This window comes from Anabrus simplex, chromosome 8 (assembly GCF_040414725.1).
Source record: "Anabrus simplex isolate iqAnaSimp1 chromosome 8, ASM4041472v1, whole genome shotgun sequence".
Classification (NCBI taxonomy): Eukaryota; Metazoa; Arthropoda; class Insecta; order Orthoptera; family Tettigoniidae; genus Anabrus; species Anabrus simplex.
In genome coordinates, this window is record NC_090272.1 from 95,685,191 (window position 1) to 95,706,616 (window position 21,426).

The 21,426-nt window shown below is 38.4% G+C and overlaps 2 protein-coding genes across 2 annotated transcripts in view; one reads left to right on the top strand and one right to left on the bottom strand.

Moving 5' to 3' along the window:
* Positions 1-9,097, bottom strand: part of ATPsynE (ATP synthase, subunit E) — a 43,906-nt gene extending 34,809 nt beyond the window's left edge. Inside the window, exon 1 of the mRNA XM_067152380.2 lies at positions 8,940-9,097. Within this exon, the coding sequence (XP_067008481.2) occupies positions 8,940-8,984 (45 nt within the window). The 5' untranslated portion in view covers positions 8,985-9,097. The remainder of the gene's footprint in view (positions 1-8,939) is intronic.
* Positions 9,098-11,370: 2,273 nt separating this feature from the next.
* On the top strand, positions 11,371-21,346 carry fh (frataxin). Its single transcript, XM_067152379.2, has 3 exons — positions 11,371-11,745; positions 11,991-12,111; positions 20,964-21,346. Exons 1-3 carry the CDS (start codon positions 11,510-11,512, stop codon positions 21,207-21,209), a joined length of 603 nt encoding a protein of 200 aa, XP_067008480.2. The 5' UTR covers positions 11,371-11,509; the 3' UTR covers positions 21,210-21,346.
* Positions 21,347-21,426: the final 80 nt, after the last annotated feature.

Sequence of the window (21,426 nt, forward strand, 5' to 3'; positions counted from 1 at the left end):
GCGAGGATAGGAATTTTGCTGGCTGCCAAGGCCTGTCGCACTCCTCTGAGGCAATGATTAATGACTGACAGATGAAATGATATTGGAGAGAGTTACTGGAATGAAAGATGACAGGGAAAACTGAAGTACATGGAGAAAAACCTGCCCCGCTTCCACTTTGTCCAGCACAAATCTCACAAGGAGTGACCAGGATTTGAACCACAGAAACCAGCGGTGAGAGGCCGATGCGCTGCTGCCTGAGCCACAGAGGTTCTAATGAATTTATCATTCACAACTATTCTGGTCTTGTTCTATAAATGCCACAACAGTCTGCTTTAACACCCATATTTCTGTGATACTTGCCTGTAGAGAACTTCTCCGAGAGACAAGTCGGGAAGTATGTGGCTACCCACACATGCTCTGACTTAATGATCCGCCGTTGTTTCAAAACATGAGGTAACTCTGGACACTCTTTCGATAGTTATAATTCATTACTGAATAAGAATTAGGATTATGTTCATATTTAAAAATGCAGAATAAACATGGCAGAATTTATATTAAATTTTTCAGAAAACTAGAGGGAATATTTCACGTTTAAATGCTTAAATAAATACACAAAAAAAAAAAAAAGTGGCCGAAGTTACCCCATTTTACGGTACCTTGTTTCTGATTTTGAGTTGGGTCTAAATGAACAGAGACATAGTATCATAATTGACATTGAGTTTAACATTTACCAAAGATCAACCCATTTTACTGTAAAATTGACCAATGGACCTTTCACATAGTATAAATACTATGAAAATTACAAAATATGTTTTCTGTTGAGAAAAACCTGAAAGTACTGAAATCTTCAATTGCTGATATCACACATGACCTTGACCTACTGGAAACCCAGTGGAAAAATATTACTTACATCAAATAAGAAAGTACTTTAATACAATAGAGTTTTCGGTTGGGGTGATGCAAATACGTATCAAGAAATTTTTATTCTTGGCAGTTTCTACACGGTCTTTATTTATGCTTGGCAGGGACTTTCTCGCTAGACCTTGGCCGCCAGTGACAGTTCAGTTGCCGGCTACTGCGCATGCGTATGTACGGCAGAATATGGTGCTCAAAATCATTATCATGCATTTTACTCACCATGTTTACAGTTTATGCTGAAAATGTTCCCCATGCGCTGCCAAACATAATCGGCATCTCCTAATGAAGTTTTCGATTACTCTACCAAGTTCTTCAGCACTGATGGATGCAATTGCAGCTTTTATATTGTCTTTAAGTTTATCTAGTGTGTGAGGGTTGTTCCCATAAAGTACATTTTTTAACATTCCCCACAAATAAAAATCACATGCAATTAAATCTGGGCTACGAGGGGGCCACAGATCTTTTCTTATGATCCTCGTACCAAACACGCTTCCGTAAGGAGATAACGACCTTTACGTCTATTTTTATTGTTTACTGAACCAGTAGATTTGAATCTCTTGGCCAGTTGTTTTATTGTCCAATTGATAGGAATGGGTCTCCCTGGAAATTTCGCTCAAAACTTTTGTCTTGTCCTAGCGCACAATTTTCTGCACTTAATGTAAGTATTGTGCAGATATACATGTTCACGTAACAAATATTTCACATACATTACTGCACTATGCACAATCACAATAAAACACTATACAATACGACATACAGTACGTAGTAGCTTCACTGAACACCCTACTATCTCGGATCTCAGCAACTGCAGAAGTGCCGGAAACCGCGCGCACCAGCGGCCTGTCATCAGCAGCCAAGTTTGAGAATAAAGTCCCTGCCAAACATAAATAAAGACCCTGTATATTAAGATTACCATATTCAAATGCTGATGTAGAACGTATCTTCGGTCAAGTTAATATTGTAAAATCAAAACCAAGAAACAGAATGATGACAAATAAGTGCTATTCTGCTTGTAAGTTTTGGTCCCAGAAGAATCAATAGCTACTGCCTTAAACTCCCCAAAAGTGTGCTTAAAATAATTAACATCACAGCAGCAAACCCTTTTGTGGGTGCTACTAATACTGCTAATGTATCTTCCGCTACCTCTAGTAGTGCTATTGAAGACGAAGGGCTGGATGAGGTAAAATTTTCTGTCAAACGTATTGTACAATAATTTAATTTTATAAAATTTCTGTTGCTCACGGTCAAATTCAAGTTTTATAAAACCTTTGATAAAACTTTTCATAAAATAGGACATGTTCTATTCCGTAAAATTAATTTTACGAAACGAACCAATCAGCGAAGCTGACATCACGATGATGCTGGCGCTACGTTGTGAAAAGATTGTGAAGCTCTATTATAAACAAAACACTTCTTTATAAAATGGCAGGATCCGGGTAGACTAAGGAAGCTGTTAGTGTTTTACTGACGAATACCAGAAATATCCTTGTTTGTACGAAGTTAAAACGCCAGTTTACCAGCGCAGAAATGCAAGGAGAGAGGCAAAAAAACACCATCGCCGAATTTCTATATGAATACTGGTTTTCTAACCTCAACTAATTTTCGACCAAGGACAGCAATCCTCTACTTTCTTCTCTTCTTTTGATCCAATCCTGAGTCCAGCATTTCCTGGCATTTCTTTTCTTCCTTTTTACCACTGTACAACATATAATTGCAGCTAAAGCAGCAAGTTTTGCTTTGTTTGTTGGAGCCATACTCTCAAACACATTGTAAGTTGAACAGCTGATTCTTGGTTTAAAAGTTTATCGATAGATAGCAGCACATACACATCTTAGTTCAAAAGTAAGTTCATAGATGGCCATCCTGATGTTTCCACGGATTTTATAAAATCCTTTTACCGTGAGCAACACAACTTGTTTTCGCCAAATTTTTATAAAATTAACTGTACAACAAATTTTACGAAACATTTTACCGTGAGCAATAAGCATTAGCTATATTTTGAATAAAGTATCTGTGAGTTGTCAACACTAGCAGGCTGCTTTATTGTGTGTGTGAAGCCCAGAGGACTTTTTGACAAGCAGGTTGATACCATACACCAGGCAAGAAGAACATGAAAAATATTACACACTGCAACATAACATTACAACCATGTGTCCAGAATACACAATAATAAACTGACTTAAATCGCAAGACTGCTGTCATCGTTAGGGAACTCTGTCGATTGAATTGTAGATATTGTATGTCTGTAAGAGACCAGACTTCCAGATAATGGATGCATAAAAGGCTTTTAGTGCACATTCTTTTGGCAAGGAAAGCATCTTAATGAGCCTAAACAACATGGTGTAGGATTTGCAGTGAAGAACAGCCTTGTCACTGTCACCTCTCCACCCTTCAGTGATAAATTTTCAAAATACCTGCTCGAGTGGGGTCCGAAAACAACACCTGGTCAACATGCTTAAGTCATCATGGAATAGGAAATACCGAATGAGAATGAGCAGAGAATTCTCAAACTGCGCTGCTGCCACAGGCTGTGCATCATAAATACGTTCCAAGGTCTGGTAGAAACACCCTTGTTCCCACCAATGTCATCAGCTGTACCTAATCTTTACACTACCACACATTATAAATTTCATATTAGATCTGTATTGACAAGATAGGGTCCAAACGGTACAATAGATGGACCTTATCTTAATCTTGAGGTAGTCTTAACCGCAGAGATCTGAAGAACCATTCCCTGGTTGTCACTGCCCAAGAAACTACATCATGAAGAGGTGGTGATTATAGTTTTAAGAGGATGTACAACTGAGCAACCATCCTGTATTAACACTAATCACATGGAGAAAATGGAAGGGATCCAATATTTCAGAAAATGAAGACATCGGCCAAAGAAAGACAAGGGCCACGAAGGGCGTGAAAATAAAACATTCCCTAGGCCTCGATTGCTCTAATACCATTTCAAGAAATTCAATTACTTTTTAGCCTGTATTGTCGACCTTAACGAGTGTTATGGTACTTTCAGGAGAATTCCACCTTTACAATACAAATTAAATTTATTCCTTTCAGAATAATATTAATCATGGTACATGTTTTGTCCTCACTGGAGAACATCTTCAGCCTTCAAATTTTAAAAAGAGGGGGGATATATATTTAAACTCTGAAAGACACAGGATATTCTTGGTACCTGGTCCTGTCTATGTGGTCTGATCAAAATTTATGACATTTAAATATTGTCACATTATTATGCATGCATATTTTATACTATGAAAATACAATGTGGTGTTAAGTTGAGATCTGTCATTAATGGACTATACTGTAGTTTAATGCAGATCTTCATAGAAAGACCTTATTGTTGTATGCAGTAACACACAAAGTATAGGTTAGCATTTGTTAAAATCTTAAGGTGTTTTTTTTTTACAATTATCTGAAAAAAAGTTTGTTTAACAGGATACCTTTATTAGGTGTTCGAAGAAATAAAGGTATTCTATCAAACATCTTTTAGAATATTTTTATCAATATAGACCAAAGGAATGATTCAAATCATAATTTGAACGAAAGATCCAAAAGTATTAATATCTTATTTGAAAAGATCATTAAAAATAGTTTCGTAAACACTGCAACAAGTACGCACAACCTACATCTCCTGCTCCTCTCTCACACTCCCCTCAACCCCTTCACTCCTCCCTCTTCATGTTCACTACTCCAAACAAGTGATCAGCTGTCTGCATTTCAACTCAACATAGCATATAGCATATAGGTTGACCAGGCTGATGTGAGATCGGCAAGGATGTTAAGTATTCAGACACCTATATTTCCTCAGTATCACATTAAGGAATGTTTCCAAATCTTTTAAAAATAATTGCTTCTTCCTTTCACAGACTTTTTTATAAACATCTTTACAAGACCAAGCCCAGCATTCAGCTTCAAAAACTTTTAAGAGAAATTCCCCCTCAAGAACAGTCCAATCTAATAGGAACCACAGCCTTCAGCAAAAGTGTTGAATGTATTTTATTCAAGATTTGTTTTCAGACAACTGTAAAAAAACCACCTTAAGATTTTAACAAATACTAACCTAGTTTTTATGTGTTACTACATACAACAATAAGCTCTATGAAGATTTGCATTCATTTCATTAATGACAGGTCTCAACACCACTTGTATTTTCATACGTGTAAAAAGTATGTTATGGAAGATGTATGTTTTTATAATTTTGTGTTTTTTTGACTAGACTCTATATCGTCCCCGGAAAGGCAAAGTATCATAAGCGGCAAAATATGAATTTCATAGACGATAAAAACAATTAGAGAGTCGAATATTTACAGTTTAGGTTTTTATTCTACTCCAGAAAGGATTTTTTTTCACATTATTGTCATATTAGGTTACGCATTTATTCAATCATAGACAAAAGGAAATTATTTTAAAGTTATGAATGTCACTTGCGATTGCTTGCCGGTCCTTGTAGAGTGCATTGTTCAACAAAGTTGTCCTTTTATGATAGCTTTTGTATCGCTTACGATATTTTGGGGTGATTGGTTTGAAGGAAGGTTAGGCATGAGAATAAGAGATTTTCTTAAATGACTGTATTAAGAAATGTAGATTTTAAAAAAAGCAATAGGAAAACTCAATTATTACACTACAATAAGAGAATCAAAGTGGAAATTACACTGATTACAGGACAATATTTAGAAAATAATATTTTTATCAGTCCTCCTCATCTGTTTGTAGTAACAGATCACTGTGTTTGGAGTCGTAAGTAAGGTTTAAATATTCGTCTTGTGTCGCCTGCTAATCTCCTTGTTGGATATCACTCATCAGTCATTAGAAATACACTCACTTTCTGCAGCAACTTGCTCACAAAATAACTACAGTTGTGCCATGGCATGTTGCCTCCACAGAAGTCTGATACAGGTATTTCGCAGTATAGGCGACCTCGATTGAAACCCTTCTACTATTTCTAATCTTCAAATTGAAGCCTAACTCTTTTATGATACTTCTCAAGTTGATAAAACCTTCTTGGAAATCAATTCTCTCTCCCGACACAGATCGTAATTTAGGTAGTGGAGTTTTTTTAGAAGACTGTAAAATTCACAGATTGTGCATGGAAATCTTAAAAATACATTACACGCCTTTTCCCTTTCCATGTTTTTCCTGGTGTACCAAATGAGGTTTCTTCACTCTCGTGCTGTCTCTGTTCTACTTTTTTTTTTTTTTTTTTTTGCTACTTGTTTAACGTCACACTAACATGTTGAAGGTTTTTGGCAATGGAGGGATGGGAAAGGATTAGGATTGGGAAAATAGCGGCTGTGGCTTTAATTAAAGTACAGCCCCAACATTTACCTGGTACCTGGTGTGAAAATGGGAAACCACGAAAACCATCTTCAGGGTTGCCGACGGTGGGATTCAAACCCACTACCTCCCAAATACAAGCTCACAGCTGCCCCACACTGCCAACTTTGGTTAAAATTATCTTGATCCTCTACAACACTTTTCTTGCATCAGCTATTTTTTATTTTACTGTTAACAACTCCCCTCTATACTGTTCTTGTGTTTTATTCTTTCTGTCCTCAGCCTCCTTATTTATAAAAGTATGAACACTGAACCACCTCTCAAACTTTCTTCTCTCAATTTCACCGATGACGCTGCTTCTTTCTCGTACTTCTTGCAGTAGTCTAGGCCTACTTCATTATTGCTTTTCTTTTCCATCCAGCTTATACGGTTCATTCTCCCTCATATACACATTTTTACTGCTTCTAGCCTGCCTTTTTCTTCCTTGTTCAATATCCAGCGTTCACTCCTGTAGAGATGCACACCTCAAACAAATATTTTTACAAAGACCTTTGTGTTTCTATACTTTTAGGTTAGCAAATCCCTTTTATCTAGGAGAGCTTCCTTAGACATTGGCAAGCCTTGTTTATTACTTGTGACATCATCCACGCACCACCATTTTGGATCTCTATTTCATCTTTTGTGAATGGTCAGCGGAAGTTTTACTGAAGTTCCATTACACCATTTAATTTAAGTCACAGCCCTAGCACTTGCTTGGTGTGAAAATGGGAAACCACAATAAACCATCTTCAGGGCTGCCGACAGTGGGGTTCGAATCCACTATTCCCTAAATGCAAGTTCATAGATACGTGACCTTAACCTCACGGCCAACTTGCTTGGTATATGCCATTTAAAATCAGCTTCCAAGCATAATGTATTACAGGGACATCTGAAACAGGCCTAGGCCTATGCAGAATGTGAGACGTTAAGAGCAGTCAGTACTACATGTACTTGATGTAGCCTAGAAATAGTGTTTACATACTATTTATTCAAAATACAAATGCACTTGAACAAGGTGTCAGTAGTATTTTTTTTTTTTTTTTTTTTTTTTTTTTTTTAAATCGTAGAAGGTACAGCATAGTGGGATGAGCAGTGGACACAGTAGGCCTATGTCGTGTCAATGGACTGAGCAGTCATCACATGTTTTGCATTACCAGTAGAACAGGATGAATTTCAAAGAATTTGTGATGGCTATAAATAAAAAAACATGGCAAATTCAGAATGAAATATGTGTTTATTGTTACGAGGCTAGTGACATAGGTGTACAGCACTGTACCTGGTGACAAGAGTACCAGATGCAAATAAGTAGTAGTTCCTAAAAAGTGAGTGGAATTATATTTTAAATATATAGAATTTTTTATGAGAACTCTATTCAGCCAGAATAGCTGAGAAGAGAGATCAAAGACATGGAATTAGTGACTCATTTGATAGAGAGAAACACACCAGAAGATGAATCCCTTGTAACCTCAAATGAACGAGGAAGACTTTCAGAGAATACCAATATATTGCCATTGATGCTTTCACAGGCCGTAGGTACTTATATATGCCAATATTAGAAAGGGAATCATAAAATGCTAAAGAATTAAAGATTCTCAAACCAATCTGATGGAGTCAAAATTGAAACAAGAGCTTGTCCTGATCATTTTAAAAGTAACAAAGAAGAATGTGGCACATGTAAGCTGGAGATACAGGCCCTAAGAAAGATGAGACAGGCACAAGAGGTATCAATGTCACATATGACATTGTAGCTAGAGCCATCTACATGTACACAAGAAATCAAGTTGCTGACAACATCCCACGTACATTTGTTGGACTATATCTTGGGATCGAGTTCATTTAGCCTGCTGTGAACTCTTATACCTCTCAAAGTGAACTTGAAGTGTTGACGGAGTGCTTATAATCAGAATAGCTGTGAGATCCGTCAGAGCTCTTTCTTCACACGTGGGGTATTGTCATAACCCCATTCGACTACTATCGTAACATTTCTGGCTCAATGCTCAAGACTCACTTGAGTGGTGGAAGTCTCATTTTCTGTGAAAACGTGTAGCTATGAAAGACAGGAGGCTATAATATGCAAACTTTTAGAAGGAGATGAAAGTTGTGAGGAAGTTTTCAAGAGTCAGATCCAGGATAAAGCGACAATTGCAAGGAGCTTATCCAAGACAGTGATTTATTTTCTACTGAAAGGCAGAAACTGAGAAATTAGCCATTTTCATATGCATAGCACTTCCGTAGACCTATAATACACCTTTCATGATTTTCATATGCTAGTTTCTATTGTAAATTTGTATTACAATAAAACATTTTTTGGGGAAAAATATCTTTAAGTACCTAGGTAGTACAATGAAATTAGTGTTGGGGTGTTGTCAGGACCGCACAGGACTACTAACGTTATCAATATGAGAGGGTTAATATTCACTATGTGACTGAAGGTAATTCAAGCCCAAGAATGAAATGGCAAGGGGTGAAAAATAGGAGTACAAGTAACATGGCTTTTAAAGAAACACGCTGCAAGACAAAAACAATTACGAACTGAGTAGCAATTCTCTTTTCAGAAAAGGGGAGAAGCTGAAAAACTAAAAATGCATATTAGTATCGCAATGTTACAAATATAGGTAACTTAAGCCAGTAAGGAAATTTATACCATACAGTACAAAATCTATCAAACATATAACTCAATATCTCTGATAATTTAGAAGTGTCGAATATAATTATACCTTAATGAGTGGAGAAACTCGTACAGGCGCTGGTAACCCTGCCATCTTCGATAAGTATTCAGCAGAAGTAGACCGCAAGTTCGCAAGCGCTATCACCGGGCAACTACTTAACTAACAGCAAAGAGGAGCACGGCTGAGGAGGGAGTGAAAGATCTTCGGCTGTAGAAGAACGCCAAAGTTGAAAAGAAAGATAGCCTTATTACTTCTGATGGTGTCCGAATTAATATATGTTGGGAGTTGTGCTTCATAAGTTCAGAGGGCACCTTTATTCTTCAAATAAATTAAAGAGAATATAAAGTAGAATCCTACATGCCTTCATTTGTTCTTATCACCGCCGTCTCGATTCTCTTGTACTGCCTGCTCTATGGCACTTGTTTAACACAGGAAGGCGCGACTACCAGTATTTCTCCAAGTCGCCGTAAGAGTGAAGCAGTAGACGCACAAAATTCGCTGTAGCACTGTGTTATTGGTGCATGAATGTGTGTAAAAACCTGAGTTATTTCGTACAATGAGTAAACATATCTGGTCACTTCCGTTCGTACAAGATATATTTTGTATAGAACTGTGAAATGAATTAATCATGTTATGCTTATAGATATATCAAAAGTGATTTTAATTTGTGGGTACTTGTGTCTTTCCGTTCGTGCAAGGTATATTTTTCGTAGAACTGAAACTTCAGATTCTTTCCCCGAAATATTCAATTGTTATGTACAATTTTGCCAATCTCGGCAATGTTGTTCGCAACCAGAAAAAGATACGACTTTATGTAATACCGTCTAGAAGGGAATTAAGCGAAAAGCGGCTGTCGGCTTTATCTAGGCAAGGACCTAATAAAGGAAGTAATTGGATATCCTCAGATTACTCTCGCATCTGTGCCTTTACACCTTATTTCAGAAGAGGATGGAGCCTCCGCGGTTCGGGCGGCAGCACGCCGGTCTCTCACCGCTGGGTTCTGTGGTTCAAATCCCGGTCACTCCATTGAGATTTGTGCTGGACAAAGCGGAAGCGGGACAGGTTTTTCTCCGGATACTCCGCTTTTCCCTGTCATATTTTATTCCAGCAACACACTCGAATATCATTTCATTTAATCTGCCATTCATTAATCATTGCCCCGGAGCGACAGGCTTCGGCAGCCGGCACAGTTCGTATCCTCGCTGCTAGATGGGGCTTCATTCATTCCATTCCTGACCCGGTCGAATGACTGGAAACAGGCTGCGGTTTTTTTTTCCAGAAGGTGATTAAAGCCGAGGAGTATAGTGGATTCCTTATGATAAGAATTGTGACGGACAATCACAAAACGTCTTCATGTTTAGACATTTTGGACAATCTCAGATATCCAGACGATAATGTTCCAATCAAACTAGAAAGAGGAAATCAAATCCTAATTTGCGGGTACAAGGTTCGTGTTGTTGAAGAGAAGATGGAGTGTGACATTTGTGTCAGCAACATCTCACTGCCTAGAGCTTCGACACCGCTAAATGGAACTGATCATGCATCAGGACAGAAGAGGAGTTCGATACCCAAAACCTAGTTTTGTTGCTCTGGTGAAGCTGTGCCCAATTGTCGAAGTCCTTCAAACGTACGAGTGTGATACGAGGACTTGCGACGTCTTCCCTTTCAGAATACCGGTTGAGTTGGCCGAGTGGTTAGGAGCGCGCAGCTATGAGCTTGCATCCGGGAGATAGTAGTTCGAACCCCACTGTCGGCAGCCCTGAAGATGGTTTCCCGTTTTTTCCCATTGCCACACCAGGCAAATTCTGGGGATGTACGTTAATTAAGGCCAGGACCACTTCCTTCCCATTCCTACGCCTTTCCTATCCCATCATCGCCATAAGACCTATCTGTGTCGGTGCGACGTAAACCAAATAGAAAAAAAACCTTTTCAGAATGTGTTTTATTACAGTATGGGGTCAAAGAACATCAGCAAACCGTTAGTGATATTATCCTAACCAATTTCGTAAGACCTCTATTATTTGATATTGCGTTGGCAAGAACACAAAAAGTACTGTACCACTCCGAGCCTTCGTCCAGGAAAATCTTTAAATTGTGCATGAAGAGGCCAACTGCGACTTCATACAGGTAATATTGCCGATATTTAAAATTACTGATGTAATTTACGAGCTTCACTGAACATATGACCATACTGCATAGTGTTTTGTAGGCTGTCGTCATGAGAATAAGTTTAGAACATTGTGCGTCCACGTCTGCCATCTAGCGGAGAAATTTTGTTGCATCGTAGTCGCAAAAATGCTCGCATAGAGCAGGCAGTATAGGAGGATCGAGACGGCGGTGGTTCGTATCTAATGCGCCAATGATAAGAAAAAGAAGTGCAAGATACATTTAGCCAACATTATACTTGAAAATCCCATCCAATCAGTTATACAGTATCCGTCGTATCGGTACTACATAATTTTACTTTCCTAGCTCATATTAGTGGGAACGAGAATCATAAACAATTATTTCGTCAATGAAGTAGATGCTCGAAGACACTAGGTTTGCTTTCGCAGTTTGGCAGCAAAAGAAACATCTGATTTCGACATCGTAAACAACATGGCGCCCACGATTGCGTTATGATGGAGGTAGTACGTGTGTTAAGTAGACGTACGCCATGTAAAATAAGCAGTAGTTCCAATGTAAGACAGTACTTCCGCATAGGTCATTATGACAAAATAATTGGCCGAACAGTTAACAATGTTTCCAATAAACTCTTTCTATGTCCGAAAAATGTCGGCGCTCAAACTCTTACTAGTAATCTAGTTCGCTCATTGACTTTTCTTTCTTCCAGGCACAATAGTACCATAACTGGGTAAGTAGAAAATCAATAAATCATTAATTTAATCTACTACACTAACTCTTAAAGGAACTCAATGATGAGGACCACCAACAGTAGCCTAAATACACTGGGGGTGTTTGTTGGACACAATAAAAAATAGCCACAAGTGAAATGAAGTTACAGTTTCTGTATTTTGTAAGACAAAGGGTCAGTGGTTTAATATTCTGTCGAAAGTTACCTTTTAAATTTCTGGTAATATCTGCGGTTTTGTGTTTCAGGCCTTTGAATTCTGTAACATTTGACCAAGTGTGTGATGAAACATTAGATTCACTGAGTGAATACTTTGAAGAATTAATAGAATCGTGCAATCATCTAGAATCAGCTGATGTAACATATGGCGTAAGTAAAATTAAAAAAGGTATAAAATATAAGCTTATTGTTATATAAGTCATGAGCTGTAGAAAATACTGTTAAAATGATAGCTAATACTCACTACATCTCCAATGCAATGCTAGTGATATTTTTCTTGAGAAATTGAAGGTTTCAGGTCGAAGCAGTTGCCATTTTTTAGTTTATATGTTTGTGTTGTTTAGATAATGTTAGTGTTAATCATTGCATTCATAGTTGTGTTGCGGTTTAACTCTAAGGACCTGAATGCAGTAGAGGTTCAATTGTAGGTACCCATATTTAGGAAGCAGTAAAATAATATAAACATTATGTGACCATTGATGTGTTTACTGATACCAGAAGTAGCTATGAGAAGAGATCCATCTTTTATGCTAATGAAATACCCTCCAACCTGCCTCTAGACATATTCTTACTTATATAAAAAAATTAAAACCAAGACTGTGTAAATGTGTGAAATGCAGCCATTTTCTGTGTCGCTACCAAGTGAGTTGGCTGCGGAGTTAAGGTCGCGTAGCTGTGAGCTTGCATTTGGGAGATGGTGGGTTTGAGATCATTTGTCAGTTTCTCAGAATATCAACAAGGCTTCACCAGGTTTCCTCGTTAACACCTCTATGCTGGAATTTATCCCTTCTTCAGCAAAATACCAGAAGAAGGGCCTTTTGTTAGTTTTTCTAGATATCAGTAAGGAATTTGATAATGTTGACCATAATTAGGCCTATATAGGAAAAACAAAATGTCTTCCTTAAACATGCCTCCCAAATTGTCCAGTCTCATCACTGCTTTCAGAAGGGAAATTTAACCCACATTGAAACTAACCAGCAGAAGATAAAACCTGTCATTATTAGGAGGGGTGTTTTACAGGGTTCACCACTTTCTTCCTCATTATACAACTTGTTTACTGGCCATATTTTGAGAGAATTATCATTAATGAAAGCTTAGGAGATTTTGGCTACTCTATAGTGGAAGGTTTCCTCAATATAAGCTTAATGGCCTTCTCAGATGACACTGTCATTGTGAGTAAGGATGTAAATTCTACCAAGAAACTCATGGACAAAGCTATTTTGATGTTTGAAGAGATTGGATTAAAAATTAATTTATATAGGTCATCTTCTTGTCCATAAAAGAAGGTGCTATTGAACATAAGTCTTTAACTTTGTTTGGGATGGTTAATACTATATGTTGCATCTCATGAAACCATTAGGTACCTCAGTGTTAACTTCCATTCCGCAACAGTCTTCGATCCTCGCACTACAGTGGACAAACTCAAACTGAAACTGGAAGCCATTGCAACTTCACCTCTTCTACAGCCTTACCAGAAGTTCACTGTAATCTCCACATTCATCACCCCGTCACTTTTCACACCACCCCTTTGAAAAGAATACCTTCCAAATTCCTCTCCGATGTTGACATAGCCTACTAATCAAAACCACAGATAAGGAAATATTGCACCTTCCCTGTGACACTCCCGACAATATGCTTTTCGCACCAAAAAAATATGAGGTGTTGGACTCTACAAAGCAAGCTGGGAAGCATTCTACAGTTCATTAATGCATGTAAATCTGTCATAAAAACCTATAACATACATGTGTGAAACATGCGTGACTTGAGAAGTGATATTCAGAAAGGAATGGTGTCGTAGAACAGATATCCTAATTATAATAAAACCTTCAATAATGATATTTTGAAGTTTTACGATGAGTCGAAAGCATTATGTTAATATATTTATGTTTCGTGTCCCTGGACGTATAACGTACATATGCTTATCTTGCTTAACATAGCAACAGATGCACGGACACACAGACTTCCAATATGGCGTCAACAAACAGCACCATTAGGTCTCTGGTGTGAAACATGTATATTTTCTTTGTAGATTGTTTAAGAGGAGCTATTGTCATTATTATTCTGGTAGGAATAAAAAAGTTGGAAGAGTGTTTTTTTAAGAAGAGCGATTGACGAAACTAGGATAAGTTTCGTAGTGTTAATAAAGTTGTTTAGAAATACGTAAATGTGTCCTCGTGTGATATTTTTATTTCGTAAAATAAAAAATCGCATATAGAGAACGACAAATTAGCGACCGTGACAGGACTTTCGAAACTTAATGATGAAGATTGATCAAATGACCATAGTGATTTTATGAAAGGTGCTGGCATCCCGAGTGTTACCGACAGCTGGGAGCAAGGCGGAACTACAAGAGAGGCTGCGCCAGGATCTGATAGAAAACGAGGAAGACCCGGGTAGTTTTGATTTTGAAGTCATCTCGGAGAAGGAAGCCAACGACCGAGTTGGCATTGTGCTTACTAAATTAACTACTTTGATCGGGACACAATCTGAAAAACTCGAAGGGAAAATCGAGGCCCAGTCTCAAGAGATAAAAGGCCGAGTTGATTCCTGGGTTAAAGATCTGAAAGAGGATATTTCAAAAATTAATGACAAAAGCAACAGCGTAGAATTAGATGTAGATAAAGTAGTAAGTGATATGCACACCTTGGAAAACGAAGTCAAGAAGAAGAAAGGTGAAGAGAGAACCATTTCAGAGGCCAACAATGCAAAAGATCAAGATTTTGATGCTCATTCTACAACTGAAGGAGGTCAACGAAAGAAACCTGTGAATGATCTGTCCTGTCCTCATTGCTTAATACAATGTGACACAGTACAGGAGTACAAAATGCACCTTTATTCATCTAAACATATAAATACCATGAGGAAACAATCATTATTACATAAGTGAATGCAGCGAATGCGTATAAATCAACTTCAAAAGCAACCCATTCTAGAGGAAACTGAAGAGTTCCGGCATACACTGTCTGATAGAACGAAGTTCTGTGCCATTTGTAAGCTTAATTACAAGCAGCCCAAATCAACACACGACTTCTTAGGACCATGAGCTTATGGTGAAATTCTTGAATCCATATTGCCGGGTGTGTAAACAAAGATTCAATACACTAATGTCTTATGAACATCATCTGTGTTCCTTGGATCATATCAAGTTCAAGGCTCTCTTGGCTGACAAATCCAAGAGTGATGATGAAGAGAGTGGTGGAAAGGATGATGAAAAGGAGCTAAACCATGTCAAGTTTATGATTCTTGATTCAGTAGGTTCTGTTGATGGTGAGGAAGGAGAGAGCGGAGGAGATGAAAAAGCTGAAAAGAAAGCCAGGGGAGAAGAAGAGAAGGAAATCAAACACAAATCTAAAGCCAAAACTGAAATCATAGGTGCATAGGTGCTGAATATGCCTGGAAGGTGGGGGTGTATTACTATGATTTGTGTCGTACGGTACCTACTTGTCATGGTATGATGAACAAGAGAGAGTTCTAACCATCCATTATCACTCAAGGTCACGCTTACGGTGATATGTATGTTATCGTGAAGATAGATTTCTTAGAAAAGAGGCTGAGAGACTTCATCAGAAAAAGTTGGCAAGAAAAAGGCTGAAAACGAAGCAAGGGCCAAAAAGGCATCTGGAGAGAGGGATCAATCATATAGTAAAACAGCTGAAAATAAGAAAAAAAGTGAGAAGGATGGTGAGAAAAGCTCAGAAGATACAACAGGTGAATCTTCCAAGAAAAAGAAAAAAGACGACTGAAGTGGCAGTGAGGTTTCTCAAGGAGAAAGTGTTATCTCGACCCCTACAGGAGAGCGGAGGGACTGGAGAGTAGGCACTCTCTGGGAGGGTCCTGGAGGAGTGCGGACTCCGGAGAGGATCAACATACACCGATGCCTGTCCTGGAGGATGGAATAGCTGAAGACATAGATATCAAGATGCCTAGATGTAATTTGGGACCTGGAGAAGGGAAGGTCCGGAATGAGTATTGAAGGTTTTAGAGGGGATAATTGACGTAGGAGAGATATCCTAATTATGATAAAACCTTCAGTAATTGTATTTTGAAGTTTTACGATGAGTCGAAAGTATTATGTTAACAATATATTTATGTTTCGTGTCCCTGGACGTATAACGTACATATGCTTATCCTGCTTAACATAGCAACAGATGTACGGACACACAGACTTCCAATATGGCGTCAACAAACAGCACCATTAGGTCTCTGGTGTGAAACGTGTATATTTTCTTTGTAGATTGTTTAAGAGGAGCTATTGTTGTTATTATTCTGGTAGGAATAAAAAAGTTGGAAGAGTGTTTTTGTAAGAAGAGCGATTGATGAAACTAGGATAAGTTTCGTAGTGTCAATAAAGTTGTTTAGAAATACGTAAACGTGTTCTCGTGTGATATTTTTATTTCGTAAAAAAAAATATTTGCATTTAGAGAACGACAATGGAAAAGCCTGGACTAACTTCTGTTAACTCTCCTGATTATGTAAGCTTACCTTCCTTACAGAAGCAACTTTGAGAAAAGGAGTTTGACTCATGGTGTTCTTTACGTTGAAAAGAAAAAGGAATTGTTCTTGATAAAGAGTACACTCCATGAAATAAATGGCTCATAAAACCTGATGACATGCAATGGAAGGATGCTATTAAGGTAACCACCAATGTTAGCCCTGTGTGTGCTCTTCCTGGCAGGTCTCAGAATGCAGCCTACTGCCAGCATTGCCAGAATGAGAAAGAAACCCTTGCACACATTCTAGGAGCCTGTCCTTACGGAGAACTACTGAGACACCTCTCACCATAGGATAAGATCAGCAATAGCATTAGCCCTGTGTGTTACAAACTACCAGGTGGAAGAGGAGGTTGGCAGCTTGGCAGAGAATGGGTCTTCTAGCCTAATTGACATAATTGCTATCCGGAAGAGCTCAACTAATGGTTTCATTATTGACCCTACCATCAGAATGGAAACAAGCAAATGCCAGCCCACAGATGTACATCGGAGAAATGTGCCACTTACAGTTCAACAATTCAAAGTATTATGCTTTTTTTTTTCCTTCACATCAATCATTGTATATTAGAGTGCAGTAGGTTTTTCACCTGGTAAAAATAAAATTAGGCCTATATGCAGGTAGCAGGTAGGGACCCTCTTCGAAGGCAGCCCTACCCAGGGAGTGGCGCCCCTGCCTATGTGAGTCCCAGAGCACACTGACCCGGTGTGTAACATCTGGTATGGATCCCAGCTCAGGATTACAAGTGAAAACCTCAACGGCATCTATGGCGGAAGGGGCAAACCCGTAGCGTCTGTACTCCAGAGGAGCGAGTACGAAAGGCGTCTGTCTTCATTTTAGGGGCGGCCTAATTTTGAACCTGGCAGTAGGTATAAAATGCCTTTGGGTGTGGCGAGCCCATCGTAACAATAGCCTATATGTATAAAGTAGATATGGTGCCTCGGAAAAGGTTAGGGCGTCCTCTGTTAAAAGCGATGCGCGGCTCTTCGGGTGCTGGGGTAACTGTGAGAAGTGGGCAACCAGCACCAAACTACATCAAGATTGTGATAGTAAACATCCTGACACTGACGGGAAAGACAGAAGAACTGGTTTACTTTATGAAAGAAAAAGATATAGCCATACTTGTATTGTGTGAGACCAAGAAGAGGGGTACAGGAGAGATTCCTCTGAAAGAAGGATACAGGCTGTATTACAGCGGAGGACCTGAGGCAAAAAATGGAGTGACCATCATACTTAGAAACGAAATCCAAGAATATGTGGAATATACAAAATGCGTCAGCGACAGGATGATGGGTGATGAGACTTCAGTTTGAAAATGGCATGAAAGATCTGTTTCCGTTGTATGCCCCACAAACAGGTTGCATAGATGGACATCTAGAGGACTTTTTAGAGGAAGTACTATTGATGGGATATCTAAATGCACAAGTTGGAATGGAAAGACAAGGAAAGGAAGATGTTGTAGGGCCCTTTGGATAAGGAAATGTAAATCCAGAAGGTGAGTTGTTGGTGGATGTTTGCATGAGGAACCAAATGATTGTTGGAAACACCTGGTTTAGGAAGAACAACAATCAGGAGATTACAAGGTATGGTTGGGGAGATAGGCGAACAAAGACCATGATTGATTATATAATCATAGAGAAAGAACACTGGAAGAACCTTTTTAGATGTTACAGCCATGCCTGAAGAAGCCTTTGGTGGAGATCATAAGAGTTGTGATAGGAAAACTGAAGGTGGAAAAGATTGAAAAACCCCCATTAAGAAGAGAGAAACCAGGTGAGTTGGCCGTGCGGTTAGGAGCGCGCAGCTGTGAGCTCGCATCCGGGAGATAGTGGGTTCGAACCCCACTGTCGGCAGCTCTGAAGATGGTTTTCCGTTGTTTCCCATTTTCACACCAGGCAAGTCCTGGGGCTGTACTTTAATTAAAACCACGGCCGCTTCCTTCCCATTCCTAAGCCTTTTCTGTCTCATCGTCGCCATAAGACCTATCTGTGTTGGTGCGACGTAAAGCAACTAGCAAAAAAAAAAAAAAAAAAAAAAGAATTATAGTATGGAAGTTGAAGGAGAAAAGCATACAAGAAGAATTTCAAGGGGAAATAATACCCTTGGTACCCAGGACGGAGATGGGGAATGAAGATGAATGGAAAAGATTTAAGGAAGCACTGGTTGCATGTGCAGAAAAGATATGTGGTAGAACATCAGGAAATGTGAAAGGCAAAGAGACACACTGGTGGAATGATAGGGTAAAGATTAAAGTGAAAGAAAAGAAAATGGCATGGAAAACATCTAAGACTGAAGAAAGTAGAAGAAAATATGTGGAAGCAAAAAAAATTTGACCAAGAAAGTAGTGGAGGAAGAAAAGAGGAGGAAAAGCTGGGCCTTATTCACACAGAAATTGAGACAGGATATGCAGGGCAGCAAGAAATTACTGTATGGTGTTTTAAGAAACAAAAAGAGAGATCAAGTAAACAACAGATTTGTGAAGGATGAAGGCGGCATAATATTAACAAAGGCAGAAGAAATAGATGGAGAAAGTATTTTCAGAAGTTGCTGAACATGAGAACTAATGAGTCATTCAGTGGACAACCAGGAAAGGCAATTAGTTGATGAAGAAATGGATAAAGAAATTACAATGAATGGAATTGAAATGGCAGTAAGATAAAGAATGGAAAAAATGCTTGATAGATGAAATTTCAGTAGAGATGATAAAGGCAGCTGGAGCTGTAGGCCTGCGGTGGACATATTGAGTTCTCAGGATTGTCTGGGAGAATAAGGAGGTTCCTGAGGATTGGCAAAGAGGAATAATCATCCCAATTTTCAAGAAAGGCGATAAAAATGTATTGAACTACAGAGGAATTACTCTGATATCCCATGTTGCTAAGATAATGGAGAGGATACTGGAATGTAGGATAAGGTAGGGTTGAAAATCAGATACAGGAAAATCGGTCTGGTTTCAGAAGTGGAAGGTCAACAATAAAGCCCATTTTCATTATGAGACAACTAATGGAAAAGCAATGGGAGTATGGGAATAATATGGTGATGAAATTCATTGACATTGAAAAGGCTAATGACATTGTCCCCAGGACTTAAGTTTGGGACAGTCTGGTTCAAAAAAGAATGGGACAGGGATTAATAAAAATGATCATGGCAATGTACAAGGAATGTTGTAGTTGCGTGCAAACACAAATTGACAGGACAAGTTGGTTCAAAATCACTAGTGGGCTGAGACAGGGAAGTGTTCTATCGCCAATCCTGTTTACATTAGTAATGGATGACATCATGAGAACAGCAAAAGCAACATGTGGAGGAAGAGAAATGAACATCATGTTATTTGCAGATGATATTGTGATTTGGGAAGAAGAGGACATAAAGATTCAAGAACAGTTGGATGTGGTGAATGGGAAGATCGAAGAATATGGATAGAAAATAAATGTAGAAAAGATAAAAACTCGTGTTGTGACTAGAGGAGAGAAAGAAGGGAAAGGTCAGATTAGACTTGCAGACATGCCCCTGGAAGTAGTGGAAATGTTCAAATAACTGGGGAGTGAATTAATGGAGAATGCTCGACTGGATGCTGAGATTAGTAAGAGAATTCAAGCTGGAAGCTGTTTCTATCATAGTGTAAAAAACGTGTTATGAGACAAAGATGTGCCAATGGAAGCAAAGGAAACTATGTACAAGATGTATTACGTACCCATAACAACTTACGGAGGAGAAACTTGGACAATGACAAAGAAGGATGAGAGTCGAATACAGGCAGCCGAACTGAAGTTCTTGAGGAGTATGATACAGAAGAGTAGAAGAGACAAAATACGGAATGAGAAAATCCGCGAAGAAATTGGAATTGAAAAAATGAATGATATAATAGAGAAGAGCCAACTAAGATGGTTTGGGCACATATGAATGAGTGATGCAAGAATGCCAAAAAAAAGGTAATGGAAATGCAAATACAAGGAAAGAGAGGCCGTGGATGACCACGATTGAGATGGAAGGACACAATTCAATGCAGCATTATAGAAAGAAACCTGGATTGGGACACAGTGTTGGAGGAGGAGTGGTGGAAAGACCAAAGAAAGTGGAGAGAAATTATATTTGCCCCTACCTGGCTACAACTGGATAAAGGGAAATGATGATGCTGAAAACATTTTCTACTCTGAATCACTGAGCTCTCACTATAATCCCAGGATATGCTGTTTAGTGATGTTTGCTGTTGTTCTTTACTATATTAAGTTATATTTTTTTTAATTTATTGATTTTGATATAAATATGTCTTAGAGGGATCATCCAAAAATTTTAAATGGAACAAAATTGTCATGTAACAAAATGTATGATGTGATGTTACCTAGCAACACTACCTTAAGAGCTACACAGGCCATGGATTTGTATGTCATGGTCACCCATCAATACTTCACATCACAGCCTGCACAGTTGCTCGGTAACATCACACATTGAAAGACATGTTTATGATCATTTGATTTTCCCAAAGGGAAATTTAATGACTTTTTTCTTTTCTTTAGGATGGAGTTCTTACTGTACAGTTTGGGAAGCCTTATGGGACATATGTCATAAACAGGCAAACACCAAACCAACAGATTTGGCTATCATCACCAATAAGTGGTCCTAAACGCTATGACTTTCAGAATGGAAAATGGATTTATAGGCATGATGGAATATCCTTACATGATTTACTGAGCAAAGAAGTGGCTGATATTGTAAAGCAGAAGGTTGACTTTTCGTGTTGTTCTTATAGTGGAAAAAATTAGTTGAGGCAGCAATTATAACTATCATTTGAATCTGTGCTATAGTTGTAATATATTCTTTTGAATGTGTAATTATACTATGATACAGTTGTGTATGTTTTTGGTTCTTTAACTATTTCCTGTTAGCATATGGTACTTATCCTAACTTCGAATTTTTTACGTTTATTTAGATAGTACTTATATTTGTTTGTAAGATAATTCTCTGGAAATAAATTACTTT